This window comes from Brienomyrus brachyistius, chromosome 1 (assembly GCF_023856365.1).
Source record: "Brienomyrus brachyistius isolate T26 chromosome 1, BBRACH_0.4, whole genome shotgun sequence".
In the NCBI taxonomy this organism is placed as follows: Eukaryota; Metazoa; Chordata; class Actinopteri; order Osteoglossiformes; family Mormyridae; genus Brienomyrus; species Brienomyrus brachyistius.
In genome coordinates, this window is record NC_064533.1 from 34,612,541 (window position 1) to 34,632,062 (window position 19,522).

Genomic DNA, 19,522 nt, shown 5'->3' on the forward strand with positions numbered 1-19,522 from the left:
GCTGTGGCTCTGTTAAAGATCACCGCTCAGCAGCAAACGGAAAAGGGGAGGGTGACCTACCAATGCCCAGATACAGAGCAGTGTGAGGGCTCTGGCCTCCAGGTACTGCAGCTATATAGGTATGATATCCTAAATAAAGAGGAAAAAATAAAAAAACTAGAAAATAGAAAGAATAAGCACAAAATGTAGGAAAGCAATTAATTTGTAATTTTTCCCTCAAAACAATATTTTGCCAGTGTGGGTCTTATGAGAAACGAGGGTTCATACAGAATTTCACATTTTGCCCATTTTCATGTATTTTCTTCAGCATATTCTTGGTGAATAAATAGATGACAAATAACTCCATAAACTGCATGGAATGGCAGTTACCTCACAAACTGAGATCACAGGCAAAGTTCTCATTCCTTGAATGTCACACTTCGCTACCAGATATTACTTTCACCATTAATCATGTTCTGATTGGCAACTTCCGCAACTGTTAGGGAAATCATTAATTAACCCCATAGCCAAAAATATTCAAGTCCGTAGGGTACTATTAGCGTAGTAGATACACCAGCCCAATCCTCATTTCCTACATACCCCTTCTTCAGTTAGTCAATTTATCTTTTAAATATTGTGGAAAATCAGTTTAATTTCTGCTATGAGTAACAAAAATATATGTAAATTTACTTCAGTTAAGAGACTCCTGGTAGGATAGGCTCCAGGCTCACCGTGACCCTGCATTGGTCAAGTGGTCAAACTGAGTGTTTTTTTTTTCTATTATTCCCCTTTTCATATTTTTATAAAATTGAAAAAAGCAGTTTCACAGAAGAAATACCAATAGATCTTGGGTGTCCACATTGCATTGTGGAATTGATCTGCCATGCTGGGTGAATTCCTCTCGTTGTTCAGGCAGCGGTGCATTGGATGCAACTGTAGCTCTGTAGGAGGTGCATTTTGGTATGTTGAAAATATTGCAGTGTATGGTGCTGTGGGATTGGGTAAGCTTGGTAATCATCCTATGTGGTGACCATCAGATAAGTGCCCAACCATGAACTGACTGGGGTGAGTAAAACGTCAGAGGTAGAAAGGTAGAGGTGTGAACCCCCAATTGTCTTTTTAAATACCTTTTAATAATATACCTTTCAACAATGAGATCCCATTGATGTTTTGTAAGCTCTCTGTGAACCATGGCTTTTGCTGTAGGATACAACTGAATAAAGGTCAAGAAAATGCTATCAGGACAGCTGAACTTTATTTGAGGTTAATCAGTCACTTTAACTGATGGAAAAATAACTGAATGGTGTAATTAAATCAAAAGGTGCTTCAACAAAATATTAAAGGGTGTGCACTTATGCAACTAACTTATTGTACATTTTAAATATTTTTTCCTATAACAGATTTGTTTGTTTTAACTAAATTGCACAGGTTATAGGTCATATTAAAGGCAGGAAAAGTTCTGAAATGATTTAACATGGTGTCATTTTTTTACAACACAAAAACCTGGCATTTTCACAGGGGCTTGTACACTTCTTATATCTACTGTATGGTTAGAACTGTTGACTTAGGGCTTAATGCTGGTTACAGTCAGTCATAGGCAATTTTGGAACATTTTTGGTTTATCAATAAAGTACACCAGCACTGGGGAGAGAGAGAGTATTTGATCAGACCAGGATTATCTCTCGGGACTGTTATACTCAACGTGGACATATCTCTAGAAACACATCCACCCTGCTAACTCCCTTTTCATAAATCTCTAATGACATTCCCACCCATGAAGTTCCAAACATTGGCAAATATTTCTGACATGCTAAGCTATGTATTGCCCCCACCAGAAATTCACCAGAAGCACATGTTCTCCAACATGGTTTACTTAAGAGCTAGCCATGAAGTACTACAGATGGAAAAAGGTGAAATTGTAAGAAGGACTTCAGTTAATAATTGTGATAGGTAAGGTTAAAAAGATTGGTGTCACTGTTTATATATAGTGGGCTATAAAGGTACTTTGATAAGATATCTTCACATTAAAAATTAAGGGGAAAACTCATTTCAGACTGGTTCCAAAACTAGGAAAATATCTGTTTGCAATGGTTACATTTACATTTACATTTACAGGATTTGGCAGACGCCCTTAGCCAGAGCGACTTACATAAGTGCTTTGAGACTCTGCAATGAATTTCCGATGCTAGTTCAATAAGGACCCAAGCTATGAATACTATCTCCGAGAACTCCATTGAGTAGTGCAGTTTTTTTTTTTGGTTACATGGTTACATTCCTACATAAGAACATAAGAAATTTACAAACGAGAGGAGGCCATTTGACCCATCAAGCTTGTTTGGGGAGAACTTAACTAATAGCTCAGAGTTGTTAAAATCTTATCTAGCTCTGATTTAAAGGAACCCAGGGTTTTAGCTTGCGCTACACTAGCAGGAAGACTATTCCATACTCTAATTACACGCTGTGTAAAGAAGTGCTTCCTCAAATTCATTTTAAAATGTTCTCCCTCTAATTTCCACTTATGGCCACAAGTTCTAGTATTTAAACTAATATTAAAATAGACATTTGGCTGAACAGCATCCGGACTTGTTAGAATCTTATGCACCTGGATCATGTCCCCTCTTAGTCTCCTTTGCTCGAGGCTAAACGGATTCAGCTCAGCTAACCTCTCCTCATAATACATTCTTCTAACACCAGGAGTCATTCTTGTAGCCCTACATTAAACCTTTTCCAAGGCAGCAATGTCCTTTTTAAGGTATGGTGACCAAACCTGCACACAATATTGTAGGTGGGGTCTTACCAAAGGAATTATATAATCGTAGCATCACCTCTCTTGACTTAAACTCCACACACATAGAGATGTAACCCAATATCCTATTGGCCTTTTTTATTGCTTCCCCACACTGGTGAGAGTGGGACATGGAAGCATCAACATACACATCAAGGTCTTTCTCATAATCAGCTACCTTTATTTCCATGGAACCCATATATGTACTTTATATTTCTGCTCCCTGCATGGATTACCTTACATTTATCTATGTTAAATTTCATCTGCCAGGTATCAGCCCAGTCGCTAATTAAATCCAGATCCCATTGTAGCCTCTCTGCTGCTAGATCAGTATCTGCTACACCACCCACCTTGGTGTTGTCTGCAAATTTAACCAGTTTACTGTATGTATTGGTGTAAATGTCATTAATGTATATTAGGAACAATAGTGGTCCTAAAATTGAACCCTGCGGTACCCCACTATGAACGCAGGCCCACTGTGACATTGTGCCTCTAATGACTACTCGCTGCTTCCTGTCTGTTAACCAGTTTTCCATCCAAGCTGCTACAGTTCCTAAAGTACCTGCAGCCTTGAGTTTAAACAAGAGCCCTTTGTGGGGGACAACATCAAAGGCCTTCTGGAAATCTAAGTAGATCACATCGTAGGCCTTTTTGTGATCAATTTCTCTTGTAGCTTCCTCAAAGAACTCAAGAAAATTCATTAAACAGGATCTGCCTCTCCTCCATGTTGGCTATCCCTCAGAATGTTATTTGAATCCAGGTAATCTACCATTTCACTTAGATTATAGCTTCCATTATTTTTCCAGTAATGCTAGTTAAACTGATTGGCCTATAGTTTGCTGGATTACTTCTATCCCCTTTTTTGAATATGGGTGTTATATTAGCATGCTTCCAATCAGAAGGTACCCCACCATCAGATAAGGATTTCTGCAATAGTAAAGGTTGGCTAATAATATTCCTCATTTCTTTTAAAACTATAGTAAGATGCTATCAGGCCCCTGTGATTTATTTATTTTGAGCTTAGCTAGGCTTTGTACCACATCAGCCTCAGTTATACATATATTGGTCATAGATGACGTTGGTCATGAATGGTGGTAGGTTACTCGGTGGTGGGTTACAATGGTGGTAGGTTACTCGTGTTCTCTACTGTGAACACCCGTGTAAAATAATCATTAAACTCGTTTACTATATCAATTTAATTTCAATTATAATGCCCTTACTATCCTGCAAATTTAGTAATTTCAGCTTTTAGAGCTCTTTTAGAGTTAAAATATTGGAAGAAACTTTTACTGTCATCCTTAACCTCCAATGAAATCTTTCTTTCTATATTCCTCTTGGAGTATCTAATGTTATTTTTTAACTCGACCTGTAGACTCAGATACTCCTGCTTTATTAGTTATTTTCCATTTGTGGAAGAGAGCCCCTTTCCTCCTGACTTTATTCTTAATTTCTGTAGTAAACCACCTTGGCTGCAGTTTCCTAGATTTAGTTTTGCCGGAAACAGGTATGAAGTCCTCTTGCACTTGCAACAATGTGCTTTTAACCATGTTATAATCACTACCATCCAGTGGTTCTAAAACCTCTAATTTTCCAGTCCTACCCTGGTTATTAATTCTTAGGTAGCACGTGACCTGGAATGCTTGTCATTTTAGATGATTTTGTATTTTATGATTCGATATGACAAATGTGTTGTTCCTTTCTGTGTTATATTAATGCTATTTCACTTCTTGACAAAAATAATAATAAAATCTATGAAATGCTATGAAAGCTGATTATATCGCAAATAAATTTTAAATCAAATATATAAATCATCATTTAGCTTTATCTGTATGCCTAACTGATAGAGTGAAAAAATATAAATATAAAATGACATTCTATAAATTCCTTTTTCAAGTAGCTCAATATATCTGCTATGTTAATACAGTAAAATCCCATTATAACGAACTTCAAGGAACCTGGCAAAACAGTCCATTATATCCAAAGTCCATTATATCCAGAGTTGCTGTATGCCCAGAACATAACTATAGGACACCATTTACTCATGCCACACCCCGGCAGACACACTTGTGGTATAGATTATTATACTGTACATGTAGTAATCCATCTTTACCTGACCAGATGTTTGACTATTAATAATCCCGACTACATATCCGCGCTGGATATCACCTTGTAGGCGGAGCTGCATGTCCGTTATAGCGAACAAAACTACAGCTAAAAGCGGTCCTGGGGACCAGTGGACCTTGTCCGTTATAGACGGTATTCCATTATAAGCGAGTTCACTATAAAGGGATTTTACTGTTGCACCAAGCACATTATCCGCCTGAAACCCACACACTGACTACTGAGTTTTACAGGCCAACACACAGAAATAAACCAATCGTATTTTCATCTTGGTCTCAGGGGATGAGACACCCATTGCCTCAAGCAACCTGAAATAAAATAAAATAAAACTGTTACAAAGGTAGCAAGTTATGGATAAACTCTACATGTTACATGGACAAGCATAAAAAATAGGACATTGTTCTGTATATATGATACAAATGTAGACAGTACTTGGCCTGTGTGTCCCTGAGCAGGGCACTGGCTGCTTCTGGCTCTGCTTTCTTATAAGCCTGGTAGTACGAGAAGGTCTCCAAGAACCCCAAAACATTGCTCACTGAGATGTCTTCTTCCACTGGGATACAGTCAATTCTGACAAAAACAAAACAAACAAACAGACAGCATTATATCTTCATCAATATTTATAGTTTGCAGCTTATTCCTGAAGTTTACATTTCATTGTATCTGAACATTTAAAGCACTATTCACTTTTCCATTACATGTCTACAGGCCGGAGAGGCTCAAATGAGTCACGGCCATTACACTTTTCAGCATCAACCCCAAATATATACCCAGTGTTCATATGTAAAGATTTCCGGTTTGAGCATGGTTACAGATCGGATGGAAGATTCACAAACATCCCAATGTCACCTTTTTTTGTCTGGGAAAGGAATGGCATCAAACAGGTCCAGAAGCTTGCTATTAGCAAGAGCCACTCGTTTGCTGACATAGGGCGACAGGGACTTAATAGTCTAGAAAGGAGAAATTAATGCATAATGTCAACAAAAAACACTACCTGCATTAGCCACCCATGCATACAGTAACATGTAGGTGTGACAAAACGTTTTTGGACCGTTTGGAATTATCAGTATTTATGTATAAATGGCTCCGAAAATGTCATCTTACCGTAGGTTATAATAATGAGTCTAATATAACAAACAACTTAAGTAACATTTTAAAATTCCTTTACACAGCAAGTGGTTTAATCAACGTCATAAATAAGGGCATCGATGGAAAAAGTTGTGCGAACATTTTGAAAAGTCATAAACCTCCAAACAGGAAAGTATAACTTTCTTCAACTGCTTTTTCCCCACTCTTTGATCATTAAGATTTTGGTCATTTTGGCCCAATAAAGTCACATCATCATGTTCTTAGCTGACAGGAGTAGAACCCAATGTGGTTTTCTGCTACTGTAGCCCATCAGTTTCAAGGTTTGGTGGACTATGCCTTCAGAGATGCCTTCTAGGAAGCAAGTGTTGTAATGAGTAATTACTGTATTTTTGCTACTTTTAACAAGCCTGGCCATTCTCCATTGACCTTAATCAGTAAGGGGTTTTCATCCACAGCCAGTAACCATAGTTTACATAGTAAAACTGAACTTCAGATAAGTGCACAATATGTAAAGAATCTTGTGGCTATATGTATGGAACTCCAGGATGAGGAGGGAGATTTACAAGAAAATGAAAAGATTTTGTCAAGGACAATTTAGGTAAGGCCATGGCAATACCAGGTCTTTAGGTATGAAACCCTTTTAGTTGGTTTGAGATAACTGTTCCCAGCAATTATAAAAATATGCTGATGTGATTCTTACTGTATAAATATCTGTACTAAATGTTTCTTAGGGTGGCAATTGGGTGGCATTAAAGTCATGAACAAATAAAGGCTCTCTTTGCAGGAGTTCATCCAAGTCTCTACAATATAAGTTTTCATAACCTGCAAAATTCTCAGGAGTAAAATTATATAACCACCATGTATAGCACTGAGAGCCATACCACTTTCAAAAAAGCAAAGGTCATCTGTCTTGCCCATTGAGCAGCAACAGACCAACAAAGCTAGCTAGTATACTTTATATAGTTGTGGCCACATTATTTACTGTTTGGAGGAACAGATTGTCTGCGATAACAAGGAGATGTACCTAATAAACTGAAAATTTAATTCATGTTACTGTCCAATATCTGCAATGGGCTGTGATTGACGCCAGTTTCTTTTCATATAGCCTGATAAATCCAATAAACTGATCATTACCCTTTCATAGCTCAATGACACAGGTTTAACTACTGACATAAGCCATTGATTGAACTAATTACTTATAAATTTAACACACTTTGCCTACTTTAAAAGACTGTGAAAGCTGCAGGCCAGCAAGACCTGGACTGATGACTCGCGGTACATACTGTATATCTCATCAGCTACAGTTATCTGATAAAAAAAGTAAATAAATGTTCCAGAGATGCTGGACAGATTCTTACTTGCTCATAAATGCAGATCAGTCTGTCCCCACATGAACCGTAATGCAGCTCCAGGTCTTGGTCAGTGTAGCCAAATAGAGCTATACAGCCTTTGGGCTTCAGTGTCCGACAGGCCTCCTTCAAAAACCCCTCCTGGTTAAACCAGTGGGCGGCTGAAGCTGCAGTCAGCAGATCCACTGAGTTATCTGGAAATGGTAAATCCTCTGCAGTTCCAACCCTGCAAATCAAAATGTGTGTGAGGTACATGCAGTATTTCCAACTTCCAAATGTTAACTACTAGTGCCACTTAATTAGTGACAAAACCTTAAATGGCTCATTTAAATGGTTGTTAGATACACTACCACTCAAAAGTATTCGCACACCACAGGTTTTTACCACTTTTCCATTTTTTTTTCATAAACTGCAAATATCTTGATTTTGTTAAGCATTGGAAAATAGAGTGAACAACTATAAATGTCAAATAAAACAAGTTTGCTTTATAACATGAAAAGAGTATTTAGTGTGGTGATGGCATAGTCAAATTCTAGGCTGTCCTTTAACTTTACATGCACTAGTTAACCGTTTCATCTCATGGAACAGAGCAGCATTTAATGTCCCTTGTAGAAAGAATGTCTCAAATTTTCTCTGCAGTTATAACTGCTAGAGATTACTTTGATGAATCAAAGATATGATATTTTCTTGCTAATAAAGATACTCAAATGGTAAACATACTATACATTAACTTGGTAGTAAAAAATACTTGTAAAAATATGTGTATATATCCTCAGTAATGAACCCCTTCTGCACTGTATCATCCCCTACAAAAATTTATATTTTCATGTATTGTAGTACATATATTGTACTAAAAGAAAGGGTAAATAATGGGTATAATGTACATCTTTTGTACCTATAACATTGTGCCTTCTATGTCACTCTTTAACTACTGGTCTGTAACAATGGAGAAAAAGGCAATAGTAACATTGTATGCAAATGAAAACTGAGACAATTTAGGCCTGACTGTAACAGCCCAAGTAATCCAATACAAACACAGTGGCCACACTGACCTGTAAATGACATTTGAAAAACCTGGCACTGCTCTGGCCTCTTCTATCTGGCTCTCACTGACATCAATCCCCACCACCTCCTGGAAGTGAGGAGCCAGTCGCCGGGAATTCTGCCCTGTCCCGCAGCCCAAGTCCACAGCCAAAACATGGGGCTGTCCTTTCTTGTTGAGGGGTATCGGAGAGTTGAAGCAGAAAGAAGGCCTTAGTACTGTATTTATTTCATGGGCATCCAGGGGGTAGACAAAGTAAGTGATATGCTTAACAATATATTAATATCAAGGACCTAAGACAGACCATCCTTTGCCTTCAGTAGAGCTTAAATCCTGAACTGTGTGTAGTGAGATACCGGACCATTCTCCCAGAAGCCACCAGTCCTTTGAGGGATGAAAAAAAAATCTACTTTGCATTCCACAACTTCCCATTAAGATTTAGTGTTTGGGGAAGCTATGATGTCATCATGAGTTTCATAAAACCACTCTAGAATTTGTTTAGCAGTGTGTATGGGGGCATTATCATGTTAAAATATGGGGACATTGTTGCACCTCGTACAGTAAATCAACCTCTCACTTGGTGATTATACATCCATGCAGAACAGTCAAACTAACAGTCAAACTATGAGAGACCAGACCATTATGGATCCCCAACTGTGTTTGCTGAGGATTGAAGATTTCTTTTGGCATATTCAAAATGTATATCTATCTGGGTATAGTAAAAATGGAACATATTACTTTTTTAGTTGCCCAGGAGTCCAGCTTTGGTGCTTCTCACAGCAAGGTAAATGTCCTTATGCATTTGGCCTTGGATACACATGGTTTCCAAAAGGCAGCTCTACCATAAATTACAGCTTTGTGAAGCTCACAGAGGTGCTGATTCAATTCCGTAGTAATTTTCTTAAGTCTATATGTATTGAACAGCTACCTTACTAAGCATCCATCTATCCCTCTTAGTAAGCTTTGACTTTCAATCGATTGTTCCTCATTACTGATGCACTTTCCGCTTGAATTTAATGTTGTGATTTTTGGGACTGTTCCGCTTAGAGAAATTACTGCAGATTTTGTGACCAAAGCACCTGCCATTCTGGCACATGCACTTACGTGTTTGGAACTCAGATGCCTCACATTGCTTTGGCGAGTCACATATTAAAGTGCTGAGTGCAAATGAAATTTTATAGCAGCTAACTGGTATTCAACTAGATTTGACTCACTTTTGTAATTGTGATTTAGTTTTCTCAAAAAATACATCCTTCCTCATATTTTATCAGTTTCTTCAGTCCTTGTCTGTTATTGTTCATTTGATTAACTGATGTGTGAATTTTTGCGTTTGATCCTTATTAAACTAAATTTATGTGATTACCATACTGGAATAGGAGGTATTTCCAGGAAAGCCAGAAACTAAAGACTGCAGACTGTGAAACTTCATTGTTGTTTCATGTATATTATTATTATATAATTAGAAACATGGCCATTATTATATCTGATAAAACATTGAACTATTGTGTCACTTCAGTTAATTATTAACTACAGCTAGAGTTACTGTTTTTAAAACAATCTACATCATCCTACAAATCTGTTTAGGTGACCACACTACTACATGTTGCTACGATAAAACTTTATTTAATGCATGACATAAATCTTCTACTCATAAAATGTGGTTCAAAGTCAAAACTTAAACATTACATCTTAAAAAAACACAGTTGCTTCTACGGAATTATTGAAGGACAACTTACTTTTTCATCCAAATACTGAAGAATTAGCTCTTTGACTGTGTTCGGAGGGACAAAGCGGTAGCGCTGGTAGATGGAGGCGTGATGCTTCTCTTCAAACAGCCTGAAGGCCATGTCACAATTCCCACACTACAGTACAGCTAGGTGACTCAGCAAACAGCCAGAATTTACCTCCAAATGATCTGTCAATCATTACATGAAGGAGGTGGATTAGACAGTTAACTCTTTGCTAGTATTCAATTGGGTGGCCTGGTTAAATTTCAGACTTAGTAGCATGGATTTCAAGGGCACGAGGAGATCAAGTTTAAGTTGGAAGTTTACATATACTTAGGCTGAAGTAAACATTTTTAATGAGCAAAATAAAAGTCAGCAAACTAAAATCTTAGCAAAAAAAAAAGTCAGGACACCTACTCTGTGCATTATACAAGTAATTTTTCCACCAATTGTTTACAGACAAATAATTTCATTATTAATTCACTATAATTCCAGTGGGTTAGAAATTTAGATAAGCTTTGTCAGTATTTGGTAGCATTGCTCTTAAATTGTTTAACTTCGGTCAAACCTTTCTTATAGCTTTCCGCAGGCTTCTTAAACTAAGTTGCTGGAATTGTGGCTCATTGCTCGTGACAGAACTTGCGTAATTTAAGTCAGGTTTATAGACTTCCGTGCTCGCAGACACTTTTTCAGTTCTGCCTACGAACTTTCTATTGGATTGCGTAGATGTCAATTCTCATGTCATACCCCTGTGACTTTGCCTTTTGCTGCTATCACACGGCCATGAGATGTAAATATCACAGATTGTGATGCCCTTAAACCAAACAAAAAAAGTTTAGTTCAGTATAAGAAATGATCTGCTGTGAATGAGTCTTTTTTGATGGCTCAGAGTTTTTACCAAAATGTACAAGTTTTCCACCATCCAGCTCCCTGTTTACACTGCAGTTACTGTAGAATGATATGCATGGGACTGAAGTTGAGGCTTTGTAATGGCTACTCCAGTACCTCGAATTTGTTGTCCTTAAGCTATTTTACTACAATTTCTGAAGTATGCTTGGGGTCATTGTCCATTTGGAACCTTACCTTCCCAGCTGATGTCTCGTTGCTTCAGTATATCGAATAATTTTCCTTCCAGTTCCACCTGCAGCAAAGTACCTCACAACATAACTGTCACCTCCGTGCTTCACGTTGGGATGGTGTTCTTTGGCTTGTGAGCCTCTCACTTTTTCCTCCAAATTCCAACAAGAAGCTTATGGTATGCTACCACATAAAATATGGCTGTAATCTATGTGTTTGACTCAAGTTAAACTATTTAAAGGCAACATAAAATACTGGCAAAGTGTATGTAAGCTTCTAACTCACTGGAATTGTGATATAGTGAATTAATAGTGAAATAATCTGTAAAGAAATGTTGGAAAAATTACTTAACACACACACATTTGATGTCGTAATCAACTAGCCAAAATTATAGTTTGCCAACATAAAAATGACTTCAACCTAAGTGTATGTAAACTTCAACTGTATGTGAATGTACAAGCAAATACATTGACAATCTCCATGAAACTGTAAAATTTCAATAACTGATATGACATACAACCCACTCACCAGTTTTCACTGCATTATTATACAGTAGCCTGTCATGCTTCAAAGTTTCACTTCTTAGCTACTCATCAACCTATAATTGAATGAAGGCTACTCTGACATGTCACTGAATCATAACCAGTTAATGTGCAGCACAGTAATGTATTTCATGAACAAAGAGTGCTGAACACATTCAAAGGGTGAAATTCATGAAAAGACAGTACATCCTATTCGGTATGTTTCGCAAAAATATGATTAGTTTCAAAACTGATCTGTATGACATGTCATTATAAAGTAAATTGAGTTTCAGTGCGGAATTAATAGTAAAAACGTTGCCACCCCGCATCAAAATAATAGTTAAATAATAATGATAAATTATTATTTAATTTTCTAAGCGGGGATATAGAAGAGACACTGAGTGGCGAAATTTTCTGTAGGCGCCACTTTGAGAACTACGAAGAAAAATAAAAATGTTTATTTTTTATGTTTTAAATATTTAGATCTTTTTCGAAAAGTTTAAGCACAACTGTCAGTTCGTAAATTAAAACACTTACTTTCCTACTTTGTTAACTATGTCAGGCCTTTATAAGGATGGTTACAGAATGCTAACATGGATTCAAACTAGCAACATCTACCGGTCTAATCGAAATTCATTTAAATGTAAAACACGATCTTTTTCCAAATTAATTTCTCATTTTTAATTTCTACAGACTTTTTCATTTGCTTAATTTGTGGGTATTCAATAACGTCGAGCGGGATTGTATGTAAAAGCGTCAGAGTCACTTTAAGTTCCGAATGATTTGGTTGAAATGTGGGTATGGATAAAAGTATAATTTCATTACGAGTTTTAAAAGTGTAACCTTGCGAAGAAATTCCATCGTCAAACGGGCGATTATGAGATTTGATGGTAATACTCTGCCCCCAATCAGAATACAGAATGTTAATGTAAATACCCGGAAGGAGAGATAGCACGACTTATTAAATTCTACATATATAACATTTTCTAGGTTGTATTACGCGTGTGTGATACAATAAGATTTATACAAAAATACGACATGAAAGTATTACATTACTTACAGCTACTGACAGCTACTGTCCATGTAACGATTAGGTCTGTTCCGTCTGTGTAATTCGTTTCACTTCAGTATCTCCGGCTCGGTTCATACCAAGCAGTCGCTAAATGAAGGGGAGGCGAGTTCAGTGATTAACAGTCAATTATGGCACAGGAGATATCAGAATATACGCCACAAAAGTTTCATACTTAATTTTGTTCATACATGACATAATCCGGATCAACAAAACATCGCGGTGTAGCAACGCTCAGCAGCACTGGTTCAAATGTCAAGCCTCTGGTGCAGTAGCTTGGATAGTGTTAACCTGCATAGTTTTACGCAAACGTATTACTGCACAAGTGACTAAAACTGCAAATTACTTACACAGCTGTCATATAGGGAAAAGTGTAAATGTTTACGTGACTACCTTATATCATTCTACAAAGTGTGAATTTAATCAGTATAACAGAACATGCCAAAAACATTTAAACATTTCAGATGTTGTTGCAGTTTCCCTGTGTATCATACTGGTTTCAGCTAATTTTCATAGTTAAGAATAATAAAATAATAAGAAGTTAAATTTATATGATTTATGTATGGAACATTTCACAATTCCATGGTTCATTTGCAAAGAGGAAAAAACATCTCAGCAGACACAGGGAGAAATGTGCATTAAATAGGAAAGTCTTTAAGTCAGATTTAAAAGTGGAAAAAAGAAGAATAGCCATGGTGTCACGCCCACGGAGGACACCGGGCGTACGGTGTTACCTGTCACGCCCTCACAGGCAGGAATTACCGGGTGTGTTGCGTTACCGACAATTAGAGGAGGTTCAAAGGCATCCAAATCTTCAAATCAGAGATGCCTGCCATTACTGTTTTGGAAGGGTTTTCCAAGGGAGAGTTGTACATACGCTGAATGGAGAACATATTGGGACACCTAGCCATTACCCCTCCAGGAATTTTTATGACATCCCATTCTGAAAGAGAGTGTGTGGGAATTTTTGCCCATTCATCCAGATGAGTATTGTGAGCTCAGGCACTAATGTTGGACATGAAGGCCTAGCTCACAATCTCCATTGTAGTTCATCCCAAATGTATTTGATGGGGTTGAGGTCAGGGCTCTATGTGGGCCAGTCAAGTTCTTCTACACCAAACTTGCCCAACCACGTCTTCATGGACCTTGCTCTGTACACTGGGGTACAATCATGTTGGAACAGAAAAGGGTCCCAAACTGTTACCACAAAATTGGAGGCCTAGAATTGTCCAAAATATCTTGGTATGCTGAAGCATTAAGAGTTCTCTTCACTGGAACTTTGGTGCCCTAGCCCAACCCCGAAAAGAAAACTCATACCATTATCCCTCCCAACTTTACACTTGGCACGGTGCTGTCAGGCAGGTTACATTTTCCTGGTATCTGCCAAACTCAAACTTGTCCTTCAGACTGCATACAGAGATGTGAGATTTTTCACTACACAGAGCACCTTTCCACTGACGATGTGCTTTACACCAATCCAAATGCTTCCACTTTTCAAGAATACCACTTACAGTTGACCATGGAATATCAAGCAGGGAAGAAATTTCACAAACTGACTTATCACAAAGGTGGTATCCTATGACAGTACCCTAATCGAAATTCACTGGGCTATTCAGAACAACCCATTATTTTACAGATGTTTGTAAACCTGATTGCATGGCTAGGTGCTTGATTGTATACACCTGCGACAATGGGTCTGAATGAAGATTGAGAGGTGTGTGACAATACTTGTGTCCATATAGTGTATGTCTGTGACCGTTAACTGGATCAGTGGTTGGAAAATGGATGGATGGATATACTAAATACATTGTTTGTTATCTTAATATATTAATGAGACTTTAAATCCCAAGTGGTTAAAAGAAATAAAAATATCCTTACATAATATAATCACTAAGCACTTTATTAGGAACATCTGTACTCCAGACAGGTTGCTTTGAGTATTTCTGTAACTGCTGATCTCCTGTGAAATTCACACACATTAGTTTCTGAAGTTAACTCAGAATGATGCAAAAAAACATCCAATGAGCAGTGGTTCTGTGGACAGGAGCACTTTGTTGACAAGAGAGGTCAGAGATGACTAGTCAGACTGGTTCGAGCAAACAGCAAGGCTATGGTAACGAAGATAACCACTCTGTGATGAGCAGAAAAGCATCTCAGAACGCACAACACTTCATACCTTGAGGCGGATGGGCTACAGCAGCTGAAGATCATAATGGGTTCCACTCCTGTCAGCCAAAAACAAAAAACTGATGCTGCATTGGGCTCAGGCTCACCAAAACTGGACAGTTGAAGACTGGAAAAATGTGGCATGGTGTGATGAAGTTTGATTTCTGATGAGGCACACAGATGGTGGGGTCAGAATTTGGCATCAACAGCATGAAATCCATGGAACTAAACCCGCCTTGTGTCAACATTCCAGGCTGATGGTGGTGGTGTAATGGTGTGGAGAATGATTTCTGGGCACACTTTGGACCTGTTAATAGCAATCGACCATCGCTTGAATGCCATAGCTTATTTGAGTATTGTTATTGGCCATGTGCATTTCTTCATGACTACAATTTACCCATCTTCTAATAGATACTCCGAGCATGATAATGCAGAATGTCACGAAGAAAATTCTTTCTCAAACTGGTTTCACGAACGTGGCAATGCGTTCAGTGTTTTCTGTGGCCTTCCCAGTCACCGGATCTGAATCCAAGAGAACACCTCTGGGATGTGGTAGAACAGGAGATTCGTAGTTCGGATGTGCAGCTGACAAATCTACAGAAATTGCATAATGCAATCATGTTTGCATGGACCAGAATCCCAAAGGAACGTTTCCAACATCTTGCCGAATCTATGTCATGAAGAACTGAGGCTGTTTTGACAGCAAAGGGAGTCCCTTCTCAGTATTAGTTTAGTGTCTCAAATAAAGTGCTCAGTGAGTGTATATTAAAATAGCTTCCATATTCAATTAATGCAAGCCATTCAACATCAGCTTTTTAGTGATTAATACCCACAAGCACCTTTCTTATAATGGCAAACTGCAAATGACCTTTAGTAACCTGAAAGCTTTTGAAAAGTGCTGAATATTTCATGTTCTGTAGCAGTGATTGCTGTGCCATTCTTGAAAGAACTGTAATACATTAAAAATTAAATTAAAAAGAATGAGTTAACGGTAATCAAGTACATTTTAGTTTGGAAATAGGACTTCTGAAGGTAATAGGTTTGGACTAAAGTTAAATAGTTTCTACTGAGCAATGTTTTATGTCTTATCTCTTAATTCTCTGTTTTTTAAGTATTTCAGGTCCGTTCATATTGACTGGACATCATTTTTTTAGTTGTTGTTGAAGACAGTATTTGAGAAATACTGGTAATACTATTTCCACCTAAATCTATGCACACATTTATAAAATGTTTAGAACACCAGGATCTTTGCATCAAATTGTATAAGAGCATGTGGCTTGGAAAAGCAGCAGACCTGCTGATATCAATGCTATCAGCATTTTCCAAATATTGGTACAGGAAGTGATATATGACAGAAAACAAGCATAGAAAAGGCCAAGGTCAAATTAGGCGAGAGGTCATTGTGTTTTCTGTAGGCTATGAAATACGTGTCCATATTATTGTAGAAACAAATCTGTTGGTTTAATTCTGTTAACAAACATTTACCCATTTATATTGAGCCAGTTGCCGCTGTAGCAAAAAATTACACTAAATATTAACATTAATGTATAAGTACATAATAATTATTAATTCCAGATATGGAATAAAGATATTTTCAGCTTGTTGTAGCAATTGACTCAAAGCTTTCTAAAGGCACAGTATTCCAAAATATTGCTCTTTCTCAACTCATTAGCTGTATAGAACCTGCATTGAATGGAGTTAACATAGAAACTAAAGATTACCTTTAAACAAAAAAACTTAAATCTATAATTTGCCAACTTTGTACTACACAGAAATAGCAAACTGTTTATAACTAATGTAGAAATAAATGATTTTGGATGACTTATCTTATAGCCATTGTTATGGACTACAGTTAACTGAATTCATTCACAATTAAGCTTTACTCCTGAGTGGTGAAATTAATTGTTTACCTATCCTGCTGCTGGCCAGTTTTGTCTTGTCTATTCTATTTGAATAAAAATGTTATTTGAAGAAAAATCTCCAATGTGACCAGAAACCTTTCCAACTATCAGAAATAAAAGATGCATAATTTAGTGGCTTGGCAATTAATATAACCATTACATCTATAATCAGGACCTCAATACCTTTTGAATACATAAAGAAACACAAGCAGTTCATGTTTTGTTTGGGATTTATATGTACTTTACATAGCTTATGTTAACTATACAACTAAAATGACAATGACCGTTTAAATGCGTGGTGGAAAAAGAATCCCTTAAATATTCATATTTTTTTCTGTTGTATGGATATTGTTGTCATATAAGATTACAATAATATGATACATATTCTGTTCATAGTGCATCTTGTGTTACACACTATGTCTTGCTTAATAGGTTTAATAAACACCTTCTTAAAATTTATTTTTGTCTTTATGAGTATTTTTTTAAAACTCCTACATTGGTAGTGTTGTCAGCAGATGGCAGTACTGGAGTGAAAATACATTCATTTTTATAAGGACATGCGGGGCTTATAAAATCAGACCTTTTTTAAAGAGCCCATGAAATAGTAAATAAAATAATAGAAAATCGTCCATATATGAACCCCTAACAATAATGATTTCCTTTGCTCACAAATTAAACCCTGCCTCTTGAAATTGCCAAGGCCTAGTCGTCTTTGTGTGTTGTATACAGCTAAGGGTATCTGAAATGAAGGCATTCATCAGCAAATTGAAAAGGGATAACAATAGATAAAAGGTTTATTTGTAGCAAAATTTCAAAATGTAGCAGGGGCAAAAAACAAGCTTCTCCATAGAAAACAAGAGTCAATTCATTCAATTAATTTAATGAAAAACTCAGCCGTTGGAAATGGACGCCTGCGGTATCTTGAGAAAGAAAATGCGATTAATTATATATTTTTAATTGCTTTATGACATTGCAATTCAAGTCAATAGGTTTACACTCTACCTATTTTTGTAGTGTTTTCAGTGAAGGATGCTCTTCGGTATAAGAAAATTAATTCTTTAATTACTATAGTACACCATGGCACATCACCTGGATCAACCATAGATTTAATAGTGTAAATTTAGTTTATCACATCTCAGTCATGTGTTGAAACAGATCTGCTGCGGTTATTGATGGTTCAATATATAAGATATGTGAGCCATGTTCGCAAATAATGAATCTCTGTATGTGTGTGTGTGTGTGTGTGTGTGTGTGTGTGTGTGTGTGCATTGTAATTTTTTCAGACCTCTGTTTTTAGTGAGATACAAAATGCTGAACCAATGTACACAGAAATTAAGCAAAGAAGCCAAGTTTGTTCAGCATACGAGGTCACAGTTGTCAGATATATTCCAATGCTGTAGCAGCGAAACTTAGCTTCAGTACCAGAGGGCATTTGATTAAAACAGCTAAACATGTTTAGCTTGCGGTAGAATGGCTCAGCAACTCACAGATGCTGAACAATCACACAGTTGGAAGCCAGGTCTGAGCTGAGTCCAGTCCAGTCATGAAAGGCTCATCGTAAGACCTTGCAGTTAGTTTGAAAGAGCTCTTTCAGTAATGATCATTTCCACACTGGAATAAGGGATGGTTTCTGGACACTGCCTGGAGCACATCCTTGTTTGGCTAACAATACAGGAAATTTGTGTGGGGCAAGAATTCTTATGGCAGAATTGTTGCACTGGGAGTTATGGTTTTTTATAAACCAATCAGGCAAACAAATGTATAATTTTGTGTGGCTATCCATCAGAGTTCACTAAGCTGAATTGCTTTAAGAGTAGTGCTCCACATCATTCATTGTCATTTAAAAACCATTGGAGGGTACTCTGGCAAGCTTCCATAATGAAGAATAAATTCTAACCGCAGTACATTCTCCTCAATAATGATACTAGTAATCTCTTCACTCATATCACCCCAATCCAGTGATAGGAACAGCCTAATGACTCAGGGTTTATCATCTTACCATTGCACTCTCTACCAAGTAATTCATATTATTTCATAGTTACCAGCTGAGTCAGGAAACAATCAAATGAAGAACTCAGCCATATGGACTCAGCTAAGTCCATCCCTGCTGTGTGCTTTGATGCCGTGGTTGTGTCACAAGGTCTCCTGCATCAGGGGCTCTCATGCTGTTCAACATCTCATCTGATCCTGCACAGTGAATATGTTTGCTGTGGAGGCCATACATGGGCTCCCTGTTATGGCACCATGACCACATCTTGACCTTCCTCCAGAAAATGAGCTTTTGGCTCCGTTTGTCCTGTAATTGCTACCAGCACAGAAATCTGTTAGTGCGGATGTGTTTTCACATGCATGGTACTAAATACATAATAACAAAATGACGCTCCTCATGAGCTCCTGTGGAGAGCTACATTGACAAACATAAAGACATTTATGTCACAAAAGCTTACTTTCCACACAGCCGTCTTTCAGTCGCACAATTTTTGAATTATTATATGAAACCTACATCTCGAACAACCTCTAATTAGTGTGGTCGCATAGCTAAATGGAAAAATTGGACGAGCTCCAAAGGCACTTGTTTGAATAACATAGTGGCTGATGATGCTAAGAAGAACCAAAAAAATAACACATTTAAAAGGTAATAGTGTACAGAAAATTAAAAGCAATGTGCAGGGGCATTAGAGAACTATGTCTGAAGT

At 37.3% G+C, this 19,522-nt stretch overlaps 1 protein-coding gene across 10 annotated transcripts; it reads right to left on the minus strand.

Moving 5' to 3' along the window:
• Window positions 1–1,217: 1,217 nt before the first annotated feature.
• zgc:162396 (uncharacterized protein LOC555292 homolog) lies at window positions 1,218–13,030 on the minus strand. Of its 10 annotated transcripts, none has more exons than XM_049010455.1 (10): window positions 12,935–13,030; window positions 12,751–12,849; window positions 11,176–11,233; window positions 10,840–10,906; window positions 10,102–10,280; window positions 8,376–8,536; window positions 7,333–7,549; window positions 5,735–5,835; window positions 5,318–5,455; window positions 1,218–5,193 (listed from the first exon to the last, which is right to left on the minus strand). In XM_049010455.1, exons 5-10 carry the CDS (start codon window positions 10,210–10,212, stop codon window positions 5,103–5,105), a joined length of 819 nt encoding a protein of 272 aa, XP_048866412.1. In that variant the 5' UTR covers window positions 10,213–10,280; window positions 10,840–10,906; window positions 11,176–11,233; window positions 12,751–12,849; window positions 12,935–13,030; the 3' UTR covers window positions 1,218–5,102. The 10 variants fall into 10 exon arrangements, with proteins under 10 accessions (XP_048866412.1, XP_048866405.1, XP_048866414.1 ...); XM_049010448.1 differs by having other exon boundaries at window positions 11,176–11,490; XM_049010457.1 differs by lacking the exon at window positions 10,840–10,906.
• Window positions 13,031–19,522: the final 6,492 nt, after the last annotated feature.

What these genes read in the sequence shown, in the direction of transcription:
- zgc:162396 (XM_049010467.1), bottom strand. Translation starts at nt 10,212, where the DNA reads ATGGCCTTCAGGCTGTTTGAAGAGAAGCATCACGCCTCCATCTACCAG. An exon ending in TTCAGTATTTGGATGAAAAA is followed by an intron (nt 8,537 to 10,101) that starts GTAAGTTGTCCT and finishes CCCCTCAACAAG; the next exon opens with AAAGGACAGCCCCATGTTTT. An exon ending in CTCAGGGACACACAGGCCAA is followed by an intron (nt 5,194 to 5,317) that starts GTACTGTCTACA and finishes ATTTTATTTCAG; the next exon opens with GTTGCTTGAGGCAATGGGTG.